The sequence below is a fragment of the Clytia hemisphaerica genome, unplaced genomic scaffold (genome assembly GCF_902728285.1).
Source record: "Clytia hemisphaerica strain Z4C2 unplaced genomic scaffold, Clytia hemisphaerica genome assembly, whole genome shotgun sequence".
NCBI lineage: Eukaryota > Metazoa > Cnidaria > Hydrozoa > Leptothecata > Clytiidae > Clytia > Clytia hemisphaerica.
Genome location: NW_027104383.1, coordinates 257,106 through 275,122, shown reverse-complemented (window position 1 = coordinate 275,122; position 18,017 = coordinate 257,106). Strand labels below are relative to the sequence as shown.

Genomic DNA, 18,017 nt, shown 5'->3' with positions numbered 1-18,017 from the left:
AAAATCGTTTTGAAAAATGACCCTACAAGATTTGACTATATCTTTTTATTCCATGAAGAGATTACTTTCAAATAAAAAATATATTGACAATGAATGAATGGGTAAGCTTTCTAGAAATCCAAACATAAGTTGCATAGCTTTTACCAAAAAATAGCACTTCAGAACAGAAACAGTCAAAAACCAGCTTTTTCCAATTTTCTTCGAGTTACAGGAATTAATTCCTTGTTTGTTTTGATCTGAAATTTTCAGTAGGGGTGGCCAACATGGTCCCCTTGTTCATATCAGGGGGGGTGAGACGGGGGTAAGAGAATTAAAGTTTCTAAGTAAAATCTTAATTATCACCCAAAAAGGTGCCTTTTTTTGTCCATATCTTTTAAATAGATTGTCCCAGCCTTATCCCTCTTTCAGTTAAGCTTCCTTCCTTCTCTAGAATTCTCATTCGAAAACAAGATGGCGGTGAGAAAAGCACGTCTTTTGCTTTGGACGAAAGGTTGTAAATTCTGGTTGGTTTTAAGGTTTTATCTTATCTTATCACATTTACTTTAATTAGTAGAGGCTTCTTCAATGTTTGGGAAGGTAAGTCTGTAAAAGTTATTTGTTTTCGGTGGAAAAAAGTGTTTAAAAAAGCATTTTTTGTGCTCAAGGTTTATTTTTCTTCGCAAATTTTTGTCTTCAATCTTAAATAGATGAACGAGTATTTGACTGATGCTTATGATTTTTTCACAGAACATAGTAAAACTATTCAGGAACTTAGACCTTTTTACAGAATTTCAAAATATCTGTTAGTTCTGGAGATATATTGAAAAGTTTAGACATGGGTAGTTCGCGTTCGTGTTTCGCGTTCCCAAACCAAACGCACGTGGCACTAATCGAACGCAATCGAATCAATCGAGAAAATTGCGGTAATATTTGATTGGCATTCGATGGCATTCGGCATTTGATTACGTTTGGCAATCGAATTTCAATCATTTGATTGTGTTCAATTGATTCGGCATTCGATTCGTTCGATTGACATCGTCTGGACGTAATCGAAGCAATCGAATGCAACGGCGGCAAATCCTGGGTAATATTTGATTGCGATTCAATTACGATTTGATTTGAGTTTGACAATCTAATTGTAATTATTCTATTGTGTTCAATTGGGTTCAATTGATTCGGCGTTCGATTTGTTTGCTTGACACACCGTCTAGCCTGGTGTCTTTCAAAAGTTCGCTCAGTAGTACAGTATTGCCTGCTTGGTCTAGAAGTTGTAGTGGTAGCTGACTTCCTTAGGATCCTATCTAAATAGTGTAAAGAAATGAAAAGTTGAAAAATGCAAAAAGTTTAAAATACCTTCTTGGTGCAAGAAAACTGCAACCCTCATTTCCATTTTTATTCTTCTCCTCCTCCATTTAATTCAAACTGGTGGTCATAGCATTCATTTATATTCTCGATCTTAAATCAATTCATTTGAATACTGAATCCTTATTTAGGTAGACTTAATCATAACCTTTACCATATTGGTCACTCAGTTTAACTTATCTAAATTTATCGAAATTTCGGCGACTGCCCTTGTGTCTGGCCCTCGACTGTTGACTGTTGACCGGGAGACCTGGATTCGGATTTGGATAAAGTTGTTCGCAACTGATCTACCATATTTGTTTATGCTTGGTCCTACCTACTAAAACATAAACCTCTTCTGTCATTTGAAAAGTTAAATCATTTTCTTAGTGCGTGCGACCCTAGCATAAACAAACTATTAAAAAACCGCGGGAAAAAATAAAGTAATCGCTTCGTGGAGCAAGACTTTTGTCTTTGTTGCAAAAGCTGAGAATCAAATCAAAATTTCCAATTGAAAAATGTATGGGTTGGAATTTTGGTATAAACTTCAAGAGCTTGAAGATGAATTGAAGTCAAATGAGAACGCATACAATCTTTTACAAAGAATAAAAGAGAAACAAGGGACCTCAAACGAAGCTGCAATATTTGCAGCAACAAAAATAAACAAAGAAGAAGTTCTTCAAAAAATAGAAGAGATAATCATACAATTCTTAGAATGCATTGCAAATGATACATTACCAAAGTTTTTATTTAACAAAAGAGGCTCTTTTAGTAACACAACCTATAGCAATGAAAGAGGGATGCAAATGGTAAATGATGTTGCACTACAAGAAGTATCCTTGGAGAATGAGAGCTCAGTTAAAAAGTATGCTGTGATGATGAGCTGTTTACAAACGGTTTACTCTTTGATTCAAAGTGGAAAACATGCTACTAAACGGGATATTTATTATTCCAATGTTAATTTTTTCAAAACCCAACGTGTGGTTGATGAAGCAATCTCTGATATTTCATGCATGTTGTGCATTCCGAGACATTCTCTCAATGTTTTATCTTCTTCCAAAGGTTTTGTTGGGGGAAATTTATCATTCAAAGATGCAGAAAAAAATATTGTTAATTGTAATGTCAATGAAGGAGTGCAAGTACCATGTTATGTTGATGGACTGAATAATTTTGAATCAAATGCCAAATTTGTACTCATTATTGAAAAGGAAGCAATTTATAAGAGGCTATTGGAGGAGAAGATAAATGAAAAGATTGGACCTTGTATTCTTATAACAGGTACTGATGGCATAAGAACTTGCGCCTCAATTTTAGTTACAATTGAATATGATAAAAATTCAAGATTTTAAGCCTTTTTATGTGAAAAGGTTAAGCCTACAGTACTACGAAAATTACGAAAAAATAAAAAGAGCTCTACGAGAATTCATCTGTTTTACAGAAGATTTATGTTGTTTTTGTGTATAGGTCAAAGATTCAATTCACTGATTACAATCTATAAACAAGATAACAAGATAGGATTTATAAGCTCGCAGGCTGAAGTGTGTTTATGTTATTTTTCAGGAAAAGGATTTCCAGACATCAATACACGAATGCTGATTCGAAAATTATGGCAAGGACTTCACATTCCTATTCTGGCTTTGGTGGATGCAGATCCACATGGGATTGAAATCATGTGTGTTCACAGATTTGGTTCAAAAGCACTCTCTCACGAAGCTTCTTATCTAACTTGTCCTGTGATACGTTGGTTAGGAGTTTTACCTAAAGATGTGAACGAGGTAAATATCAAAGAGGATCAGTTAATCAAACTGAGTGATAATGATCGAAAGAAAGCTAACGATATGATCAAGAGAACTTACATCAGTAGTAATCCTGCTATATTAGACCAAATGAAGTTGATGCTCGAAAAAGGATTTAAAGCAGAAATTGAATGTTTCGATTCCATTTCAAGAAGTTTTCTCACTGACATTTATTTGCCACATAAGATAAAGAATGGTGACTGGATTTAGAACGATCCAAGAATTAGTTAAGATGTATTTAGTTATAGTTTTTGCGTTTTGAAATAATTGATTGATGAATAAGGATGAAAACCGAAACTCGATGTGTTTTTAAACCCTACTGGAACTTATTTTTGACCATTTAAAAAGAATAATCGTTTTTACTTTTTTATTATCAAGGCATTATAATGAAAAATTTCACACGAAATAATTAGTCAGGTTGCTGGACCACTTTTTTAGAAATCTTAGTGCGAAGAATCTAAAACCTTTTGGAACTTGTTATATAACACCAAAGGATTCAGAAAAGTTTTACTGGCCATTTTCTATCCACCTCCTTTACTCGTTTCCAGGCCTTTTTAAAATTTTGTGACGTCATCAGGGTGGTCAACCTAAGGTGAAATTTGAACCTCCACAAAAATGGTCATATTATACATCGTTGGATCGGAAATTTAGATTAGATTTCAAAAAAGGTTTATCTCATAGGGTAAAAATCAAGTGAAAAAGAGTTATTAATGCAGAAAGTGAGCAATATGACGTCATAGTTAATTTTTGCTTACAAAATCACTTAATATAAACTAGGTCATGTTATACATTGTTAGATCGGAAATTTGATGTAGATCTCAAAAAAGGATTATCTGATAGGGTCAAAATCAAGTGTAAAAGAGTTATTAATGTAGACACTGAGCAATATGACGTCATATATAGTTTATTTTTCCCTAAGATGTTCCTGAATAGCACAGACCGAGACGTTATACTTGGTGTTTTTTTTTTCTTGCGACTGCCGAATTTACGGAACGACAATTTAGCTGACCAATCAAAGAGTAAAGCCATTTTCTTTTTATTTTGTTCTCAGTATCAATCCTTCCATTCGGGTTTAAAAAGATTTATCATGACTCTCTAAGACACTATCAGCCTGGCGTGCGGCTCTTAAAGGTTCCTTTTCCAAGCTTCCCATAGTGCACTTTCAGGGCTCTGACCATAGTCAAACAATTGATTTTGGTATTTGAGCATAAAAGCTATGTTTCAGGTTCCTTTACACTTTTAACAAAGAATTGCCTTTACAAATTGCTTTTTGATCAAATCCCATAAAAGTAATTAAGAATTTAATTGCAAAAATAAATAACGTTATGAACTTTAAAAAGACGTTAATAATATTTTGTTGTTCAAATGCCCAATTTTGTGCCGCTCGTAGAGTCGTTTTTGAAACGAGTGTCCCTTGGGACTATCAGGGTATGCACAGACCGGGACTAACCCCTGAAGAAAGTGGTATATTGGTATATACAGATCATCGGATCAAATGTCTTTGAGGGATAAATACTTATAAATCTTGCATTTCATTTTTTAAGCAAGAAGTTTACAGATTTTCTGTTTTGTCAACAATTTTTCGCGATCACAAATTTAATTTGGTAATCCACCCGCCAAAAGTTTCTATCCTTAAGGTTATTGTTATTGATAGACAAATTACATAGTTCATGAACAAATACAAAACCCATGTATGTGATCTATAAGCACGCTAGAAAATTTTTTCTTACATAATATTGCTCTTTTATTAGAGTAAGATAGTATATAGCACTATTTTTCTTATAGAATATGGCCCTTACTGTTCGACCATCTTCAATTAAGCACGTAAAAGAGCATAGTATAGTACTAATAAATTCTTACCCAATCTGTTAGCTTTTTAATGCGAACGTTCGAAGTTTCGTTCAACCATGATGGTGAAAACTTGATTCTATTGATTCTTGTAATGATAATACTATTCAACATTTGGAACTTTGGAAGCATCTTTTTTTTATTATCACTAAAAAGCAAATTTTAATTTAAGTAAATTTTTTATTTGACAAAGCTAGATCAAAACACGCGAATGAGATTAGGAGAACGTTAGATCTCTAGTTTTCAACTATCGAAAAAAGTAATAATAGTGAAACTTATTTCAATTCACATCTTTGACGATCGAATGGGTTAAAAACTAAAGTCTGTCTCAAAATAATTTGCAGCCGAGACAAAAATGACTGTAACTTTTGATAGAATATGAATGAAGTTGCGATTTTGTGCTCGTTGAAAAGATATTTGTGAGTGGAATATTATCAAGCAAAAAAAATTGAAAAATATAGAAAAATTAAAATGAAAAATGAAGAAGAAACAAATCAACTTCTTGTAGAAATGTGGTATAAGTACCATTTTCACAGGAATTTCACAGTGATTCTTTAATCTTTGACCATCATCACTGTGAAAAAAATTTTCAAAAATAATCATTCCAATCAAAAGATATCAAACAAAGTTTGTTATTGGTTGATTGACAAAAGGCTGATTTTTTTATTTTTACTACTTTATAGAGTAAACCAGCAATAATTTTTGTTTGATATCTTTTGATTGAATTAATATTTTTGAAATTTTTTTTCAGAGTGATGATGATCTAAGATTGAACTCCTTTGAAAATGGTAATATTTCTACAAGAAGTTGATTTTTTTCTTCTTCATTTTTCGTTTTCGTTTTTTTTTTATTTTTTTTATTTTTTGCTTGATACTTATAGTAATATTCCACTCACAAATATATTTTCAATGAGCACAAAATCGTAACTTGATTCGAATCCTATCAAAAGTTACAGCCATTTTTGTTGCAGCTGCAAATTATTTTGAAACAGACTTTAGGGACCTGATACTGAAGATGGTTTATCAATCAGCCAAAAAAAGCAAATTCAGATAGTAAAATTTTGGTTTCTTTATCAAAACATTTCTTTACAATAACTCTATAAACTGTACAAATCTAGAGATTTTGTTACAATGGATCTATGTATCATTCAAGAAAATAAAAACGTTACTTTAAAAACTTTCAAAATCTCAAAGAAAATGCCTACGGAGTATATCCTAAAATGGAAAGCGAGCAAGAATTCATAAATTACCCCCGAAAAACAGTTTTAATTGATTTCCGAAGGTCTTTTGTATCTCTATGATACAAAAAGATTCACCTTTTCCAGGGTTGAACTCTCGCTAATTCGAACTCAAACAGGGAATATCATTTGTTCGAATAACAGAGAGATTCGAATTACAGAAAGTATATTAAGAGAGTCTCTCCTCGACGGGAACTGACAGTTAGTTCGAATTATAGAAAGATTCGAATAATACCGGGTGAGCCACAAAAAAGTTTCTCTCTTTGAAACTGATTTTTTCGAAATCTAAGAATTAAGAAACAACCATTCCTATTTCATCAGAAAGAAGAAAGATAACTTAAATTTTGATGGGTCATTTAATAAATTCAATTCATTAGACCAAAATTTATGCTCAATCGAATAAAAAAGTTACTTTCAGAAAGTGCCCGAAACGTTAAAAATCGGGACTTATCAAATTTTTATTTTAAAATTGGTAATCGCAAGAGGCTTTAAATGATTAAGACCATTTTTCAGTAATTAAACACACAAATTTTGAAACTGATGGAACGAAAGGGTTTAAAAGGTTCATCAAAATCATTTCAATTTACTTTTAAGGAGATTTTCCTCAGATTTTTGGTTCTAGACTGGATAAAGTATATATAAGGCTTGATGTACCTCGAAACCCATATTTGATGTATTTTTATGAATTTTACCAGATTTTTTGGCTTTTTTCGACGAATTTTCTGCCTTTTATTGAAATTCAGTCTTCCTTTATATAACAAACAGTCATTTAGACAGCTAATTATCATTTTTAATGACTGAAACGAAAATACTGATGCATTATGTTATTATTTTTCTGTTTAATTTGATAGGTCGATTTTTAACGTTCTTTAGCACTTTCAAAAAGTAACTTTTTTATTCAATAGAGCATAACTTTCGATCTAATCAACCGAATTCAAAAATAACCCATCAAAATTTAAGTTTATATTTCTTCTTTCCAATGGAATAGGAATGGTTCTTTTAAAATTTTTAGATTTTTGGAAAATTAGTTTTAAAGAGAGAAACTTTTTTGTGGCGCACCCGGTAGAAGTTCGAATAAGCGAGAGTCTATACTGTACAGTTGAAAAGAGCAACAGTTGATGTTTGAATCGAAAAAGATCGAGTAGTTAAACGTTTTAAGTATTCTTAATTTGCAAAGAATCCAGAAATAAGTTAAACATATCTTCAAAATTGACGTCTTGATACCAGATAATTAGTTCCTGTTATGTTTTCCAGATAGTCTCTTGTTCCGAGGCAAAACATTGCAACCAGTAGCAACGAAAGATTTCAGATCGTCTATCCATCTAGTAGTGTCAAAATGTTAAGCTAGCCATAATTTCAATCTCCAAGCATCAACACCATTTAAATAATATCTCAGTAAACGTTTATCTCGAACAAATCCTAAGTTTTCGTATAATTTCAATGCAGCTCTATTGGTGACTTCTGTTTCCAAAACAACCTGCAAATGCAAAAAAAAAATCAAAATTCTACTCGAGGAGACACTTGAAATTCATCGAAACCAAATCAAAAAATGAGAAACTCATATTTTTTCTTTATAATAAGCATATCTACGGAAGCTTGTTAGTGCCATCTTGTTAACATGAGATAAAAAACAAGTTTTCTTGAGATAAAATATTATATCTCGAGATAAATCTTTAATTATAAATTTATCTCCAGATATAACTCAAATAATTATTATAAATTTATTTAACATTATATCTCGAGATAAATTTATCTTTGGGTATTATCCAGGGATAATTTTATCTCTAGATAAATATCCAGGGATAAATATATCTCGAGATAAATATCCAGGGATAATTTTATCTCGAGATAAATATCCAGGGATAAATATATCTCGAGATAAATATCCAAAGATAAATATATCTCGATGTAAATATCCAGGGATGAATTTATCTCTAGATAAATATCCAGGGATAAATTTATCTCGAGATAAATATCCAGGGATAATTTTATCTCGAGATAAATTTATCCATCAGAGGAGAAATATGACATCTTGACGAAAGAAGAAGGAGCTGTGCATTCCAGGAGACGACGAGTTCTGCATTCCCTTCGAGTTTCCCCTGATCGTTGGTTTGTCCTTCTAAACTCCGATGTTTTCTATGATTCACAACCAAAGAGAGCATAGTGGAAATAATTATATCAGAAAATGTTAGAGGAATTAACTCTGATGCTAGACATCAAGAACTGTTTTTAACGATATTTCGAAAAGGAACGCTCTCACAGTTTGCCTCCAGGAAACTTGGCGAAGCGGTGGTGAACTTTTTGAGCATGAACATATGAGGGAAATATCCAAAAGACACGCTGATTTTATCCCTGGAACAATAGAACTTGTGGATTTCACTTTTATTGGTAGAAAGAAAGATGGGGTGGAGACACGAGAAAGCAATTCAGGTTGGTTGGATGGAGCATGTTGCGTTGCACCAACGTAAAACTTCTCGTGTCCCCAAGCTTTAAGAGCATTTGAGTCGGCATGACAGTTTTCCTTTGCGGACATAGCTAGAATATCAATTTTTTGAAACAATGGCAAGACACTACTTTCCTCCACCGTTTCATAGGGTGTTTATACAGAGTCTTTATAATAAATCCTTGATCTCACTAAAAGCTTTGAGCTCGATCGGGACGTTAATTTTTTTTAGATTTTCTTTTTGTATCTTCATTCTTTAGCAACACACAAAAAAGGGAATAGTGGGAAAATGGACAACTGGCTGAGCGTGTTTCCTCATCCTCCCTACGAAATATGCCACATTAGTTTTTTAAAATGTCGAGTAGGTGATAAAGTGTCATGTTAAATCTGTCAAAATAAAGAGGATATCAAAATGCGGTAGAGAGAACAAAGTTACATAACATTTTTTTACAGGTACATGTATTTTTAATAAGAAAAAACTATATGAGAACATAAGGCTTCTATGGCCATTTCAAAGCTATACCGATTCTAAAACAGCCGGTTTCTTAGAAGAATGGGCAATTATGCAAATAAAATGGTGAAAATAAGACCCGGGGGGGGGGAGGGTTGGCGAATGAGGGGTATGTGCGGACGGTACCTCCAAAAACCGACCCTTAAAGAGACTGATTTTTGCTGAAATGGTTACCCTTAGAGAGACTTTTTGAATTTTTTTTTTCGATTTTTGAAAAAAGTCATACCCTTAGAGAGACTTTATTACAATTTTTTCTCTGGAAATCAAAAAATTTCCTAGAAATCCTGAATTTTCCGACCCTTAGAGAGACTAATTTAAAACTTTCTGATTTTTCCGACCCTTAGAGAGACTTTGAAAGGTGAAAAAACCGACCCTTACCGTCTGCACATACCCATCATCCATTTTTGCCTAAGTACCCCCCCCCCCACCCCGGGAAATAAGAACATGTTAAGAACATTTATAGGTTTAAAACTCGAAAAGTTTATAAGATATTGTTTGTACTTTCCTGATATTTTTCTTTCGATTACGTTTTGCCATTATGCTTTCTTCGGTTGTGAAACATAGAAAACATCGGATTTTAGAAGGACAAACCAACGATCAGGGGAAACTCGAAGGGAATGCAGAACTCATCCTCTCCTGGAATGCACAGCTCCTTCTTCTTTCGTCAAGATGTCATATTTCTCCTCATAATAATAATAATAATAATAAAAAATTCAAAAGCTTTTAGGCAGCTGGAGAATTGTTTCCGCGAAGGACCACTATGAACAGAACAAGAACGAATACTGAAACTGAAACAAGGACGATAGGCAACAAAGAATGACTTCAAGAAGATTTAAAAAAGATATATAAAGTTAGATTGCAGTCTTCGATGGATTATAGTTCGTCATTTTTCAGAATTTTCAAGATTTCAACTCTCTCAAGATTCACTCGTTCACCAGCTCTTGCGGTGAGCGGTCACGGGTGTACGGGGCTTCGAACCGGGTTCTAGTCCGATTTTTTAAATTCTCATTCTTTCCCCACTCTTTCCATCTTATTTTTTGAACTGTAAAATGTGTGTGAGAGCCACAGGGTTGGATAGTGGCAATCCAATCCCAGTTCCTTCTCTTCTAGTATGCTTTCTTCAACGTTGTGGCAGAAACGTGTCAAAGGTGTGGCGACTTTGTCTAGTAGAAAGTATACTTCTTTTCTCATTGTTATTTTAGTTTTTTCGGCTGGTTCCGTGTTTTTTTACGTTTTAGTTTATTTTATATTATTGCGTGCGTTTTATACTTTCACTAAACACATCTTTTTACATCTTTTTATCTGTGGTGGTGTCTAATTAACACTGCTTGGCCTACCTACACAACCCTATTTCCATCATATAGGAGGATATTTTCGTTAAAGGCCAAAATCCTGTGTAGGTCGAAAACTGAGGAACATATTATGTATTTTCTTGAAATATTTTTTGACTCATATTGAGTTACTTCTTTCCATCTTAACTCATATTGAGCTGCTTTCTTCCTTATAGTCATTTTAGATCACTAGTTTTACATTGACGGATTTCTATGTCATTACATTTTTCTTTTCAACTCCAACCTGATCGATTTTCTGTGAATGTTCATTCTAGATTTTTGTTGTAATTCGTATTGTCTTTTTGTTTTGTGGGTTTTGTCTTTAGTGTTTCCATTTTGAGTAGTTGAAGGTATATATATTCCTCAGTTTTCGACCTACACAGGATTTCGGCCATTTGTGAAAATATCCTCCTATATGATGGAAATAGGGTTGTGTAGGTAGGCCAAGCAGTGTTAATTAGACACCACCACAGATAAAAAGATGTAAAAAGATGTGTTTGGTGAAAGTATGAAACGCGCGCAAATAGAAAATAAACTAAAACTTAAAATCCACGGAACCAGCCGAAGAAACTAAAATAACAATGAAAAAAGAAGTGTACTTTCTACTAGACAAAGTTGCCACACCTTTGACACGTTTCTGTCACAACGTTGTAGAAAGCATACTAGATGGGAAGGAACTGGGATTGGATCGCCACTATCCAACCCTGTGGCTCTCACACACATTTTACAGTTCAAAGAAGAAGATGGAAAGAGTGGGAAAAGGATGGGAATTAAGAAAAAAAAAAAAAAAAAAAAAAAAAAGTCGGACTAGAACCCGGTTCGAAGCCCCGTACACCCGTGACCGCTCACCGCAAAAGCTGGCGAACGACTGAATCTTGAGAAAGTTGAAATCTTGCAAATTCTGAAATATGACGGACAATCACCCTACGAAGACTGCAATCTAGCTTTGCGTTATCAGCACCCTGACGGCACATTCTTTCAATGAAAACTTTAGCTTTAACTTTCAAACAAACGAAGAATAAAAAATGGATTCAGGCATGTTGCTATCTTTATGTGGCATTCGAACTATAGAAAAAGGAAAAGCGTCGCGCTTATCAAACAACTTGTAAATAAAAATCCCGTCGTTGATGGAAATATCTAGGTTTAAAAAAGAAGCATGAGATCCAGAATGTTCAATTTTGAGTTCGTTCATCTGGATAGATTTCTCCATACACAGATTGAAACAAGTTCCCATCATTGATAGCACACAAATCGTCAATGAATCTCTTTGTTGAATGAAAATGGCGAGCTTTAACTTTATCTTCCTCGATGAGCTTGCTCATGTACCGTTGTTCATATTGGTAGAGGAAGAGATTAGCCCAAAACGGTGCTGGATCAATTCCCATGGGAATTCCTATATATATAATATATAATATTAATATTATATATTAATCTCTGTATGATTATTGGAAAAAATATGATTTAGCTTTGGACTTGAAGGTGATCAAAGATTTAGTTTGGCGGAGGTCGGTAGGCAAACTATTCCAGATGTTTGTAGCATTGTATAAAAAGGTTTTAGAATCAAATTTATTTCTTGCTCTCTGTATCCGAATTTTCTTCTCTGATCCAGCTCTAGTATTTACACCTTGCTCATCGGGCTCACTACCATTTACACAGAGAACGAAACGCTTGGATAGATAAGAGGGACATATCTTTTGAACAGCCTTGAAAGTCAGTAGAGCAGTAGAAGAGCAGTATGTAATCAGCAACTTTTCCAAAAGGCTTGTTCATTGGAGTGACCCGATCGATTTGTCTAGACAAAGAATCAAATCGCCTATGAACATGCGATAGAGTGTTGCTCCAGGTATTAACGCAATATCCGAGATGTGGATATACCATTGCATTTACCAATAACCATTTCGTGCTATCTTTCAATGTTTAACTAACCCTTTTGATTTTATTGAGTCCAAGATAGGCTCTTTGTCTAACAAGTCTCGCAAGTTTTTCCCACGTTAAACCTTCGTCGAAAATTACACCGAGATATTTCATGTCGGATTTAGGTTCAATCGGGACGTTTTGAAAGGATAAAGGTGGCATTTCCTTACATTCTTTAACCTTTTGTTTCCTACCAAAAAAGATAACTTCAGTCTTGGTTGTATTTACTGATAGTTTGTTGCAATAAAACCAGGCACTTAGATATTCAAGCTGCTTTTCTAAGCCTGATTTGAGAGTTTGTGGATCTTTTGCACTTTGTATCATGACAGTGTCATCAGCGTATAGATGGCAGAAAGTTTTCCGATAGATGCAATCAAATATATCATTGATGTAAAGTAAAAACAAAAAAGGACCAAGTAAAGAACCCTGAGGGACACCGTACTTACCCTCCCACATAAAAGAAGATTTTGAATCACCAACAACCGAACACTGTTCCCTTTCACTCAAATACGACTCAAATCAATCAAAGGGAACATCTCTAATACCGTAACAAAAAAGTTTCTTCATTAAAATAACATGATCTACCGTGTCAAAAGCCTTTTTCAAATCCACTAAAACCGCTTCAACATAATTTTTCTTAGCTACTTCTCCTAAGACAAAGTCAGCAACATAGGACACTGCCGTGTCTGTCGAATTTTTATTTCTGAAACCGGATTGAAACTCGCTGATGATGTTGTTCTTTTCAAGAAATTCAGAAACTGGGAAATGGACTATTTTTCAAAAACTTTCATTGGGATTGGAAGGATTGAAATCGGTCTATAGATGTTAACGTCATCAGCATCCCGCTTCTTGAAAAGGGGTATGACTCGTTTTCTCTTCCAACATTTTGGAACAACGCCCGTTTTAAGAGAGAGATTATAAATGTGGATTAAATAGTAAGCCAAGATTGGAGAACCTGCTTTGAGTGATTTTACACAGATATCGTCCAACCCCGTTGCTTTTTCATGATTTAACCCATTTATGATCTTAGAAACGGATGAGAGTGAAACAGAGTGAAAGAAAAATTCATCCTGAATAGGCTTGGGAGAAGTATCAGAAGTATCAGAAAAAGGAAAGGCAGCGGTTAGTTTAGAACCAACGGTTGAGAAGAATTTGTTAAAGGTTTCAGCGATTTGTTTTTTGTCACTGATCTCTTTTCCCTCATCAATGAGAAAATGAGGAGCTGTTTTTGATTTTTTGTCATTTGGAATGAGTGAATTGAGAGTCTTTCAAAGCTTTTTGGAGTCGTCTTTATTCTCATCGATGACGTTCTGAAAATACTGTTTCTTCGACCTATTTTTCAGGTTAATCACAAAATTTCTTTATTGCTTGAAATTTAGCCAATCATTTTCGCTTTTAGATCTCGAAGCAACTTTTTTTGGATAGTCTCTCCACTTAATTGATGTAAGGAGCTCCTCGGTGACCCATTGAGGATTGGACTCCCGTATTCTCTTTTTGGTAACAGGCGCGAGAGTGTCCAAGATTTGAAGGACATTTTCATTGAATGCTTCAGCAGCAGCATCAACACTTGTTGCATTCACTACATTTAACCAATAAAGGTTTCCAAAAAAACACTTCTTGACTAAAGTTTTTGAAAGATCTACTCTTTATGAACTTAGGATGACGTTCAACTTTAAGTTCAGCTCTTTTGATGCTAATGAAACAATGGTCACTGAGACCAATGTCATAAACGTGGCAGTCTAAAGCATGATCGCTATTTGACAGAATCAGATCAATCAAAGTGGATGATGTTCCTAGTAGGAACTTCAACGAATTGTAAGAGACCCCTTTACATAGATCATTGATAATGCCAGAGAGTCTTTTTTTGCAACATATTACAATTGAAATCACCAAGGATGAAAATCTCAGTAATTTGTCAATACATGACATTAAAAAATATTTATGTCGTTCAACGACATCAAGATTCTGTCCTCTGACAGGTGGACGATACACGGCACAAACATAAACAGACTTGGACTTTTTCCTTTTAATCTCCACCCAAAGAGTCTCGTTCGATTTCTTTGAGACTTGCGAGAGTCTCTTCGTCGTAAGGTGGTTGCCAGCAAAGATAAGGACCCCTCCGCCATGGCTAGTTCGATCTTGCCTGCGGATGGCATATCCAGGTACAGAAATTTCTGAGTCCGGAACCGTGGACTCGATTTTGGTCTCATTAAGACATAGAATGTCAAATTTGTGTTGTCTCAAGAAAATTCTTAGGAAATCTATTTTAGAACGAAGGCCATTAATATTAAGATGAACAATGTTAAGACAAGATTTGTCTGTTAGTATAAGGTCTTAATTCAAATCAAGAGAGAGAACAACTTCTTCATCAAGAACTTCTAAGTTTCGAAACACCTTCAATCAGCACGTCAAGCTTTGAAATTGGCTGTTAAATCTTCAGAAAAACGAATGGATTGATTCTCATTGTAACACTCTAAAACATTTGGGGACGAAAAGTGCATGGAAAATCCCGACAGAGCACTCTGCACCAATGCAAAAAGAAAATGCTACTGTTTTTTGTGATTATTTTGAAAAGTTGTATAATAAAAACCCACATTTCGATCCAAAAAATTTGATAGAAATTCATCAAAGACAGATTTGATTTTTTATTTTCGTACATTTTAGCTTTTAATCTAATTATGCGGTCATGATGCCGTTATATCATTAGAATCGCTAGAAAATTCTGAGCAAGAAAATATTGGTATCTTTTATAAAAGAGGTCTCCCCAAAATATAAGCCGCTAGAGTTAACGCATAATTTGACCTGAAACAAAAGAATTTCGTCATACCACGCTAATTATACAACTATTTTGAAGCAACAACAAAAGAAATCAATTAGCTCGAAACAAACTCCCTTAAGGGCAAAGGACCTGGTATATGAAGAGCCGTTTGTCTATTGTTCTGAAGAAGCTGTTTTTCCTTCTCTTTACATTCCTCTGGACAGACAGTGTGTCAGTCTGACTCCTGGATGAGAAGAAGCCACATATTTCCTATCCAGAACGCCTACACGTGGCAATTACACAAACACCGAATTGAAACTAAAATCTATCGCTAGATTTCAAAAAATGCAGTCCTAAAAAAAAAAGGAACCGCTAGATACAATCCGTGGTCATGATAACGGGGCGCTCTAGGCGTGTTCTGCATGATAAATAAATGGCTTCACTTTTTCTTGCCTGGGGAAGGTTGGAGATTCTACTCTAGCCCTTTGGGCTTTAAAATCAATGGCTTGTACATGAGAAATTGGCAAAAATCAGTTAGTCATTTTTCAAGTGTCTATAATAGTTCTTAGGTGAGATTTCGTCAACAGTCTATGTCTAGAATCTATTTCTAGCCCTTTATAAAAGTCGACTGTTTTTTTTAAGCTGAGTACTGAGCTGCTATACTTCCTGGCTGGTCTTAGTTTTCAAAATAATAGGTTTCCTTGAGTCATTTATAATATGTGTTATACTGGAGCTATACCGGTTAAACGTTTTTGATTTGATAATATAATGCAAAATTGTCACGACACCACTTTGTCATGGACCCAGAAGATTTGTCCAAAATCTCTTCCACGGTGGAAAAGTACCCTACAGTTTCAAAATTGACTTTTTCCATCCCGCTATTTAGAATTCAAAAGCAAAATTTGAACTCCAAACCATCCTATTAGATTTTTGCCATGAGAAAAATAGAACTTTTATTCCCATTTTCAATTCAATAATATATTGAATGTATGCCTATTTTAATCTGAATTTTAGAATTTTTGACCAACTTGGTTTCATGAAAATTTAACTCGTCAATTTAAGGTGCACCATAAATTGACGAGTTAATTAACTCGTAAGATTAAGGTGCACCATAAATTAACGAGTTAAATTACCTACTTGTGACGTCATAATTTCCCATTGATGACGTCACATTTAACGTAACTCGTGTTTTTTAACTCGTGTTTTCCGAGCCTCAAATAAAACTGTCCAGAGTGCACACACTCACCAAATCAACTTACAGAAAAACTTTCGAAAGTTTCCCGCGCGCTCGTGACCTTTGCAAAACATTCGAATTATGAATCGAATCTTTTTGTGTCATAAGGCTCTAATTAGACTTGCGGGTAAAAAACATTCCGGGGGTCAAATACGCTACTTTTTCAAAGTGGAAAGTCTTTTAATGTTGACCTGAAGGTATATTGTTATTCGAATGTTTACCCCCGTCTTTTTATAAAAATAATTTTCACTTCATAGACTTTATAGTAAACTCACAGTTTTTGTTCAATTTTTATTTTTCAGTTCGAACCCCTTTATTTACTAATAAACGAGTACACTTTACAGTGCTAAAAACGTGGCTACCGCCTTACTGACTCCATGTATTCATCTCTAACCTCGAATAAAGGGACTACATCAAATATCTTTGTCGATTTTCACCCTTTTTAGAACCTAGGAGTACGTTTTCCAATTTTTCCACCCCCTTACGCTTTTTTCACATGCACGTAAAATTTTACTTAAGCAACGAGGAAACTACTAGTCGAGTTTTTTGTCACTCGTTGTCACACGTACAAAGAATAAACGTAACGTAAGCGAATGAATGAACACCAAATTTTCGTAAGGTCTTAAGTAAAATTTTACGTGCATGTGAGAAAATTTGTAGAAGCAGAAAAGTCGCCCTTGGCTTGGCACATCCCTGTGTTATTGAAAAACAATGGAGGGATCGTGTAAGACCCGTTCGGCTTTATAGAAGCCCTGGGGATACTAGGGTTGCGAGCTGACGGGTATGTGCCGCAAAAATCGAGGAAAAAACTGATTTTCGGGATTTTGTGACCCTTATTGGAACTTTTGGCTGTTTTTACAAGCCAAAAAAAATGGAAAATAACTCGGAAAGCTAAAGGAAGCAAAAATTCCCGAGTTAAAAATTCAAAAATAACTCGGAAAGCTAAAGGAAGAAAAAATTCCCGAGTTAAAAAATGAAAAATAACTCGGAAAGTTAAAGGAAGCAAAAATTCCTGAGTTAAAAAATGGAAAATAACTCGGAATGTTAAAAGAGGCAAAAATTCCCGAGTTAAAAAATGGAAAATAACTCGGAAAGTTAAAGGAAGCAAAAATTCCCGAGTTTAAAGATGGAAAATAACTCGGAAAGTTAAAAGAAGCAAAATAAACCGAGTTATGAAATGAAAAATGACGTCACTGAATTCCAAAAATGACGTCATAACTCGGGATAACTCGGTTTTTTTTAACTCGGAAAAAATAACTCGGGAATTCCGGGCCTCATTCTTAGGTTACGATCCTATTTCAGACTAGATTTAACATTTAGTACATACGTCTCAAGCATAAAATGGCATTTTTGTGAAAGGAGTGAGTCTTACTTAGGGGTAATTGACAATTTATAATTGAAAATGCTCTAACAATGGCATTCTTAGCTTGAGTATTAGTGATATTGTCATTGTTCTTAATTTTTTGGCCATTTTGATCATGGACATTCTTATAAAGTGTATTCTTAAACACGTTTTTTTTATTAGAACACCTAAAATTTGGCTGAGCCTGGATGTGCTTATTTTTTTAGAAATTTTCAGCCTGAAATGTTCTTAAATGCGTTCTTAACTTATCAGACTACTCTAA

General features: G+C 34.3%; 2 protein-coding genes across 2 annotated transcripts in view; one reads left to right on the top strand and one right to left on the bottom strand.

The window, feature by feature from the left end:
* Window positions 1-1,786: 1,786 nt before the first annotated feature.
* Window positions 1,787-3,394, top strand: LOC136819284 (meiotic recombination protein SPO11-like). Its single transcript, XM_067075515.1, has 2 exons — window positions 1,787-2,598; window positions 2,881-3,394. The coding sequence occupies exons 1-2, from the start codon at window positions 1,839-1,841 to the stop codon at window positions 3,324-3,326; spliced, it is 1,206 nt and encodes a 401-aa protein (XP_066931616.1). The 5' UTR covers window positions 1,787-1,838; the 3' UTR covers window positions 3,327-3,394.
* Window positions 3,395-7,448: 4,054 nt separating this feature from the next.
* LOC136819314 (uncharacterized) overlaps window positions 7,449-18,017 on the bottom strand; it is a 28,226-nt gene continuing 17,657 nt past the window's right edge. Inside the window, exon 4 of the mRNA XM_067075561.1 lies at window positions 7,449-7,678. Within this exon, the coding sequence (XP_066931662.1) occupies window positions 7,541-7,678 (138 nt within the window). The 3' untranslated portion in view covers window positions 7,449-7,540. The remainder of the gene's footprint in view (window positions 7,679-18,017) is intronic.

Bases quoted from the DNA above. Each gene is read 5' to 3' on its own strand.
- LOC136819284 (XM_067075515.1), top strand. From the start codon at position 1,839: ATGTATGGGTTGGAATTTTGGTATAAACTTCAAGAGCTTGAAGATGAA. The intron at 2,599-2,880 runs GTACTGATGGCA...GTTATTTTTCAG, and splicing joins ACCTTGTATTCTTATAACAG to GAAAAGGATTTCCAGACATC.